The sequence below is a fragment of the Ixodes scapularis genome, unplaced genomic scaffold, assembly GCF_016920785.2.
Source record: "Ixodes scapularis isolate PalLabHiFi unplaced genomic scaffold, ASM1692078v2 PGA_scaffold10__122_contigs__length_95168666, whole genome shotgun sequence".
NCBI classification, from domain to species: domain Eukaryota; kingdom Metazoa; phylum Arthropoda; class Arachnida; order Ixodida; family Ixodidae; genus Ixodes; species Ixodes scapularis.
The window spans coordinates 87,431,761-87,441,125 of NW_024609836.1; the positions used below are offsets into that span (position 1 = coordinate 87,431,761).

The 9,365-nt window shown below is 46.4% G+C and overlaps 1 protein-coding gene across 1 annotated transcript; it reads right to left on the minus strand.

Moving 5' to 3' along the window:
* Nucleotides 1–7,993: 7,993 nt before the first annotated feature.
* LOC8052079 (5-hydroxytryptamine receptor 1-like) lies at nucleotides 7,994–8,844 on the minus strand. The gene has a single exon (XM_029979245.4). The coding sequence runs from the start codon at nucleotides 8,827–8,829 to the stop codon at nucleotides 8,062–8,064; it is 768 nt and encodes a 255-aa protein (XP_029835105.1). The 5' UTR covers nucleotides 8,830–8,844; the 3' UTR covers nucleotides 7,994–8,061.
* Between the last annotated feature and the right edge of the window lie 521 nt (nucleotides 8,845–9,365).

Consider the following 9,365-nt stretch of genomic DNA (forward strand, 5'->3'; position numbering starts at 1 on the left):
TAGTCCCTCTCTTGCGTCATTTACTAAGCCTCAGCTCCCCCTAGAAGAAACAAAAGCAATAAAAGCAACAAAAGCAAAAGCGAGGAGAAAGGGTGATCTGGTTATACGCAAATCGAGGTACGGGTCGATGTTCCAAGCTATGACCACCTCGAGGCCAAGGCGCGCATGACGAGGTCCTTCCCAAGGTGTCCTCCGGGCAACACTCAGTCAAACGAAAGCGTGGCGGAACGACCAAATTGGTTCTCTCGCAACACCCGGGTGATATATTTCGCCATCCGACACGTGGAAGGTCCTACCCAACCGTATATGCAACACAGACAAACGCGAGAGTAGGCTGAGCTTCGATTAAACCGCCATCTTTGTATAGTCGCCCATCGAGCTGGCGGCCGTCCTAGTTTTCTTTTTTGCAAAGAAACCTAGCGATCTGCGCAAACGAATGGCCTTTCTTAGGGCCATGTCTTCATTTATCTTCGCCCTGCCTATTCCACGTGGCCGCAGTCGGGCCGGACGTCCACTCGGTAACGGCGGCCCCATCTATCCTCGAAGCAATAGTCTCTTTCAATAAATCAATACATGGCGCAAAAACGACTCGCGCATCCCTGGACAGCCGTTTCGAGTGATGGTACGTTTCCTTGTACTTGGTACGCAAAGCCGTGTCCGCAACAATTCGCACTGAATAGATACATGAATAAATACGGCTGAGCTCTTTGAATCGGGCAACGGCTTGCTCTCCCTAGCCAGTTTTTACAGTGATGTGGCTTCTACCTTGCTAATCTACAGGGAACCAACCTCGTAGGCCTCCGCGATGAGCGTTTCAGCCCCAAGGACATATTTCACTGTTTTTAAGCTACGCCCATTGCTAGGCGAACTCGTACTCATTTTATATTAAATAAACGTGGCGCAAAGCAAAGGAAAAAAGGTTACGAATACATAATTTTCTGCGAGAACCAGTTGGCTTCCACCTGCGAGTGAGGAAGCGTAAATTATTTGCGCCCTCAATGACAACGGTTCTAAAGCTTTTGCCTTCGGACCTCCAGAGATCCTCGACAATATTGCAAAGTACGTCCGTACTTCCTCAGGGATCGTTCCACAGTTTATTTTTATATTTTTATTTCACCTGCTTCACTTCAATAACATAGACAACTTCCAAAGTCAATAAACGTGACTTTTGTTCGACCGGATTGACGATTTAGGACTCCGACGTAACGGCAACGTCAGTTTTTCGATGTATGCAGCACGTCATGTGAACGCATTCAATGAGGGTCGCCGAATGGTCCTTTAGAGACTCAGCGGGGATACAAAGTATTGGAAGCGCTGCTCAAGCAGATTGGTGGGCCACTCAGAAACCTCGCATGGCCGGGCTTTGATTCCGGGACCTTCAAAGGTTTGCAGAGCGCTCTGACGACTTAACTACCAGAGCAGCGATCTATAAGAAGCACTCAAGCTGGAGATTTCCCTTCTATGTTCGCACGTAGTGCTCTCTGAGGTATTCTGTTCTATGCAGCAGGTTATCTGGCTTGCATGAACGCTGCGTTAGTATTCGGACAAACTTATTTCCTTCACGATGCGACCATAGTTTGCTTGAATGTTCAAACCGGTCGCATGGCTATAATGTGGTATTCACTGCCTACCCTTCTTTCCAGTTAGAAGAAACGAACGACAAAGGGGACGTGTAGGTTGAACGACAGCGCCACCTTTGCTCCTCTCAATATTCGAAAATGCTTCCGTTTAAAAGGAACGTCATACATAAGTTCCCTGTAAAATGGTGGCAAGGACCGGCCGTGACAATCTTGTCTGGTCGCATTCTGTTTAAATTTTGTGATATTTCTTTTTGTGGTTTTTCACATGGGAAGTTAAAAGAAAACTTTGGGAGGCGGCGTTTGAGAATAAGTGAATTCTGCCTCGCGATGAAACTTAGCATCACGAGCTCATTTCAAGATGTCCGGTTGAGTTGCTTCTCGCACGCGTGACAAACATCCGCCTGCAATCGCAGACAATAAGATGGTCTTTTCATGTCCGTTAACGCTTGAAATTGTGGTGTAGAAAAGGAAAAACAAAATGCTTTAGTCGAAGGAACAGACGCAAAAGGAAACGTCTCCTTTTCTGCACCACAGTCTCAGGTGTTAGGAGACATGATTAGCTTCCACCAGCTCGCCTGTCCACTAAGTCTTTTCACTAAAAAATTGTCTTGTTGGCAACTTTCATTTTAACACGGGCGTTCCCCACAAGTGCATCTGCATATTGTCGGGAAAATCTGAACGTGAGGATTTTGCATGTTGGCAAGCGTAGGTAGTTGATCCTTCGCATTGCTTGACCTTGTTGTCTTCCCTACATTTTGCGAGGAAACGTTACTTGAAAGATGAGGTAAGCAAGTTAGTGGACACCTAACTCTTTTCGATCGGTTTGTGAACCACCACTCGCCTATGCTGATTTTCTTGCTTCGTGTTTGTCTCGAATGTCTCGGTATACCGACATCTGTGAACAGCACTACACAATATGTTTATCTATTACCCGCTATTGAAAAATTTATTTACAATCTATTTTGAGTAAACTCATGTATAAGTGATATACTCTTGGTATCTACAGGCTAGTACACCCAGACCGTCTATTGGATTCTGACGCTCAACACCGAACGCGGGCACAAATTCCACAGTCGTGCTGCGCTCGGCCGGGAATCGTGTCGAACGAATGTGCACGGTCGCTCGATGTCGGGCTGGCTACCAATCGCAGAGTTTGCCCTGTTCTATTAAATTCACGCTTAAAAAAAAAAAATAAGTGAGCAGGTTTTTATTAGCTTATATGTGGTTTATTTCGAACCTGAAACCAGTTTGTATAAAGCATTATTTTGATTGCAAGCCGCGAAAGCTGAGGTGATTTGGAAAGATACTTAGAAACTGAGGGGCAAGACAGAAAAAGGCTCCTGCAATGTTCAGTGGTGTGTTCTTGGTTTGCTGTGTGCCGCACAAGACTTGTGTCTGTGTATCTGTCTTGAACCTGTCATGTCCACGCCGTCTCAGAGTTCTAAAAATATTATGATTGTTGTTGGATTGGGTCTGCGAAAAAAGGTGATCTAATGAGACACAGCGAAATCTACCAGTCTACAAAGGCTTATAGAAAGTTGATATAAATTCCTAATTTACGCAGCCTAATTTTACAATAATCAGAATATTCTCCGAGTGTATTCAAATTTCATGGTTTGCAGATGTTTAAAGGTTCTGCGCCAAGTGGGCCAGTGTCTGCATCGCACGTTTGTTTCGCATTACTGCGTGTTTCTAATGGCGGCATTCAAGCGTTTCAGCGGTTGGTCAGAGAGCTCGATCTAATACGACCCGCAATATTTAGTGACCTGTGCCTTGCACATCGCTGGAGGCACAAGAGCTCTCCCGGTCTGAGACGCCCGTTTTGTCGATGGACATTTCCGTAAGGAGGGCTCGTCTGCATTTGAGTTAGCGCAAATGGGACAGCAAATTCCGACGTCTAGCCGGCAATATTTGGCGTTGGTAGGTGTTGAGTTGCTCCTATCTATTAATCGATCGCAGTAGTAAATGAAATCTGCTCGCTGTGTGAGAGCTAGAGATCGTTATGGTTCGCGCGTTTAATGCAGCTGGTTCATCTTTCGGGATCTTTATTCACTCGCTCAAGGATCGAGACACCTTTTGATCCGACAATATAAAAAGTTTATTTTGAAGCAGCAAAACGTAACAGGTCGGTACAACATCGGGCAATTCCTTGAGGAGTAAGCCAAGGCAAAGAGGCATACGCAAGCTGACATTCAATTTCGATATCACTGGTTCATGCTTTAAGGGCGTGGAAGCCATGAACTTCAGGCTTCAATTACACTATAGTCAATTCCCTCTAACAGAATAATAGAGTGGCTACAACTTTCCAGGTGGAGACAACGTTACTGTGAAACAAATGTTTAACGAGGTTAATTTGTTTGATTAGACTCGTTTCGTTAGAATGTACCTGCCCCCAGTTTGTAGCGCGGCCCCATGGGTAGGGCTTAGTACAGCCTCAGCCCAGATAAGGACCCGCCTTACAAAACCGGGAACCGCAATCATTACAGCTTCTGCGCTACTTGTGCAGAGGAAGGTGAATCATCGTCTAATTTCAGATTACGGATGCTCGTTTAAGGCGAAAACTAAATGTTAGCCATGAAAGGACTTTGTGAGACCACTATCGCGCATGGTATAACAACTTGAATATATTTATTGTAACTTGTCAGATCATCCAACCGGGTGTGCAAAGCTCAATGACAGAACAATTTTTTTTTATAAAATCAAAACGAGAGGGTGTGTACTTTTTGGGAGTGACAAACCGATAGTGCGTTGTACCAACACGGTTTGTCCCCCTTTTTTATTGTATTGCTGAATGTGAGAGCTGCCGAAGACTACTTTATAAACAAAGTTTTGTATTTTCAGATTAATCAGAAAAAATTAATAAATAGTCGAGAGCAAGGTGTTTTACGATTGGGTCATATAAGAAAACCTAATTGTAATTTAGAGAATAATGACCTTCAGAACTTAGGTGAATCGAATATTACCCATCCGAAAACAAAAGAATGCGTTTTGAAGCAACCTTTATGTCCTTAAATGCGTCAGTTTTGAAGCTAAAGCTCTACAGATACCTCAAAATTGAAGCGGCGTAAGTGCAAACTATCTTTTGTTAAAAAAAAAAAAAAACGCTTTGATCTTTTTTGGCACAATAGAACAACATATTTATTTGTTTGAGGGAAGCGTTCACAGTACTGCGTGAACGATTTTATGGCGAGAGACGAAGCCAGTGCATCGTTCCCAGATCAGTACAGTTTCAGTATTGACACAAAATTAGATCCAAAACTTTCTGACCAAGTGATCAAACGTTTCACTTGCTCCGCGGGTCTCGGAAAATCCGATTACAGTCTGTATGTGACCCGCGGGCCTATGTGATTGTAGAGCCCTATCTACAACATGGTGATGAGAACGGTATAGGCTCCATAGTTTAGGACGAAGGTAGTAAAAACGAGCTGTGTGGTAGCTACAGCCGTCTTTCACGACGTCCGAGGCCTTGGAGAATAGAGCTAAAAAAGGCGTACGAACCGTCTCTGCCTTTCACAAACTTAGCCGAATCTTCATTTTACAGCAACTCGCTTACAAGATTGTTCATTTCCCCTACGCCCTTCGAAAAACATTCAGACGAGGGTAGGTAGTCCTCCCCTAACTAAGATTCTTTTTTTTCATAATCATAACCTTTAACTTGTTCATATCTCTGTTCCTCTCTGGCCGTGTTCCAAATTTTATTTGATCTTACTCCAGGGTAAGAGTTTTGTACCTTGGCGTTCCAAAACCTATCCGCGTTCAGCGTTCTTCAATCTGTGTTGTCACGACATGACCCGCCGGAGTAACTCGGGTTTATTTGGGTAAGATTTAGAACACAGCCTCTGTCTCATATTCTAAGTCTTCTCGTTGAAAAAGCACGTTCAGTTATTTGTAAGTAAGTTTATAACGACGAGCAATTATGACATTCTGAGTGCATTGGAAGCCGACTGGGGTATAAACTGTGATAGCGGTAGGCGTCCTAGAATACCGACGCTACGAAAAAACAGGTTGTCAGCATCTAAGGAATTATAAGAGATAGTTTCGGAATTCTATGCAACCAATTACCGTCGGCAGGTGCATTTTTCTACGGTGAAAGGTTAACGTTTCGGTTAGAGGATCAGAAAGCGATCGTATTCGTCAAGGCGTTCAAACTGGTGAAAGCAAAACTCAAACCCACAAGCAGAAAAGGCCAGCACTCATTGCCCCTTTTGCATTGGTTCAGGGTTGGGGCATGTTTATTTTTTTTTTTTATCAATCTGAACAGAATGTATACAAACTCACATTCCTCTTATTCAGTAATCGCGTTCACATTAATATCTGGTGCCTTTTTTGGTGGTCTCTTTAAAACCTTGTGAAACCTGAGATTATAAATTTAAATAGAAGTAACTTGTACATAGCCAAAAAAGCGCATTCATTGTTTGTTTCCTGTTACACTTAAATTGGTCCCATTAAATAGGGTTCAGATGAATTCAAATGTCGTAAACTGACAAACTTGCTTCCCCTGAAGCGATAACACTGTGATGATCGAGTATTTGACCTGTACCCTGTTTCCCTGATGCGTAATTTTTATATTAAGAATGTAAGATGCCGAAGAAAACTAAAATATCTTCTTTTTATGAGATACAGGATTCAATTTCTGGTGATTTGTATGTGGGTCGAATATTATCGTAACAGTATTTTGCCTGAAAAACACAAACCTGAAACATACGTTGACGACCCAGGAACGAGCACTTGAGCATGCTTGCATCGCACATGCCACTACATATAAATATTTAAATCGGAAGGTGGGCTAACAGCATCTAAGCACGCATTCCAGGAGTATTTTAAAAAAACAAACTGAGTACTAAGAAACAAGGACGAATATAAGAGCCTAAACCCTATATCCCGTTTTTCATTTTATCTCCTTTACAGTTAGTATATATTCCCGATGTCATATTGAGTTTTTGTACAATGAATTACTAGTGAATGGTCAAATAAGTGACGCCAGCTTCAATGGAAACATAAAGTAGCTAGCAAACTTGTTTGCACACCTGTAATTTGATTAAGGAAATGGGAAAGGAAGAAGTCTTTACAACTTGCTGAAACTTCTCGCATCTGTTAGAAGAGTATACTCTCTTAGAATTAGATCAGTCTATTTTAAATGTGTATTCACTCGGAATACCAACCTTAGACGTCTTGTGATCATTTTAACGAAGAACAGAAATATGTAGCCTGCTCCAATGGCCATGTGGTCATAGTGGCAAAACGGGTGGACGCCTTGTTGTTGCCTTCTTGCCGAAGATCCAGCGGCATTGGAGCATGATCCCTATGGCCAATCTCTTTAACTGCATTGACTAAATCCAGATCAATGATTGGTGTTTCAAGCGCATCTCGATTTCGTGTACGCTCAAATATTTATGTTAGCTGTCGCTTTCCGAATCAAGCACATTGTTTTAAGGACAATCCCATTGGAAATTTCTGGACCAGGCGGGCTAACGGACCTTGCAACATTTGAGTATGCTCTCCACACGTGCGTAGCACTGATCTCGACTTCGTCACCTGAAAAGAAACTGCATTTTATGGCACAAATCCGCCGGCCAGTAACATCACCACGACAGCAAACCGCTTCTTTAAACACTGCTTCGGTATACGGGCGTTGTCACAACACAGCACTGTGACTCTCTATACTTCGTTTCAGCTTAGGCCAGAGTGCGGCCGATGTTATAAGCCGAAGGGCCAATCAAACAGTGAAAGAGGCACAACGTCATGGCGTGCTCTCTGCAGTTGATAGGACTAGCTCGTATTCGCCGTCTCTCTGTGCGTGCTTCTCCGCCGGCTAGTCCTATCAAGCGCAGAGACCACGCCATGACGTTGCGCCTTTTGCGCTGTTTGATTGGCCCTTCGGTTCATAACATCGTCTGCGCTCGGTCATAAGGTGAAACGAAGTGTAGTAAACCTGAAAAAAGTATTTTCTGGGAGCCTCAGAATGCTAGACAACGCACAACTGAGAGACTTACCTTCATCAATGGTTAAAAAGCAAGACCTGTGTAATTGAAACTTCGACTGCCATTATAAGGCTTCCAGGAGGTTACTCTTCAAGTTTCCGCAACAAGCGTCGACAAGGTACGCGCTCTGCAGCACGTAAGACACTGCAATATGATTGTGTTGTTGTTGAGGTCCAGCACTTCAGGATGAATACAAATGACGTTGATGTTGAATTATAAGTCACAAATGTCTGCAAGCTGAGAATGTGGTCATAGGATTGTTGACTTGATCGGCATGCGGGTAGCCACAACTGTTTAATCTACTCAGAGATGCGTCTTTTGCACTATGTAGACTCCGTGACTGTTCTTGCAACAGACTCCTCATTTTCGTCTTTGAAATCAGCGGGGAGAGGGGCAGCTGCCGCGAAAGACCACAGCGAAGACGATGCCGGTGCCGGCCCGTTTCGTGTCACAACGACACCATCACGGGCCGACGTCATCTGGCACCGTGAACACCGCCGTCAGGGGTACGGCTGAGTCCGTCGTTCGAGCAGCGCAGACACTCCACCACTTCCCCTGGAGCATCGCAGGCAAAGAAGGTCCCGGAAGGCCTTCCGAAAATCATGATGAAAAGTAACGTAGATAATCGGATTGAGCGCCGAATTGGCGTAGCCTAACCACAGTGCGAAGCTGTGCACAGTTTCTGACAACGGATTTCCACCTAAAGGAGCGATGAGCGCGAGCGCAAAGAAGGGCAGCCAACAGGCCGTGAAGGCGGTGAGGATGATGCCGAGCGTGATGGAGGCCTTGCGCTCGCGCAGTGCCAGTCGCAGGCTCCTGGTGCGTGGACCGGGGCGCGCACGATGCTCGGCCTCGACGACTCGCTTGGCGGCCTGGTGGATCTGCCAGTACATGGCGAGCATGACGAGTAGCGGAATGTAGAAGGCCCCCAGCGTCGCGTACAGTTGGTAGGCCAGGTGCTGGCACACGAGACAGGTGGGCCTCTCCGCAGAGCCGTGCTCGTTGCCCAGCACCAGGAGCGGAGGCACGCTGATCAGCGCTGCCAGGAGCCAGACGGCGCCGATGCAAGCCCAGGCTCGCCTGGCGGTGCGGCGGACGCCGTAGGTCAGGGGCCTCGTGATGGCCAGGTACCGGTCCACGGAGATCATACACAGGTTGAGGATGGAGGCCGTACACGAGGCCACATCCATCGATACCCAGGCGTCGCAGGCGGCCCTCCCGAGGTCCCAGCGGTGTCCCGTTAGCTCCAGGTGCAGCGCGGGCGGCATGACCAGCAGGGCCACGCACAGGTCCGAGGCCGCCAGAGACACGAGCAGGTGGTTGGACGGGTGCCGCAGGCGACGCACCAGGCAGACCGACAGGCAGACGAGCGCGTTTCCCACCGCCGTGGCGACGATGAGCGCGCTCAGGCACAGGGCAAGGGCCACGCCGCTCAGCGCGCCACCACCCTCCTCGCCAAGCTGCTGCTTCTCCGCCAGGCCGCCAGAGACACCTGAAGACACAAACAGGCAGGATACAGAAATGCGTGAATGAAAATATCTTACCGTAGCGTCGATTTATGTTAGGCGGCGGAACGTTAGCGACAATGGGCGTCTGATGTCTTCGCTATTGGTGAGAGTCAGTGCAGTAGCACTGCCACCTGGGGTCTTTACCTCGAATCACGCACTATGCGACGCCAGTACGATGCTCATCCGAATTTAAGCAGGCAGTGGTGGCATTGAAACCAAGATAGTTTTGCAGAGGGAGCCTTCGCTCCACGTGCTCTGAGCTGCGGCGTGCTAACACACTCGAACACCGATGTCCC

What these genes read in the sequence shown, in the direction of transcription:
- LOC8052079 (XM_029979245.4), bottom strand. Translation starts at nt 8,829, where the DNA reads ATGCCGCCCGCGCTGCACCTGGAGCTAACGGGACACCGCTGGGACCTC.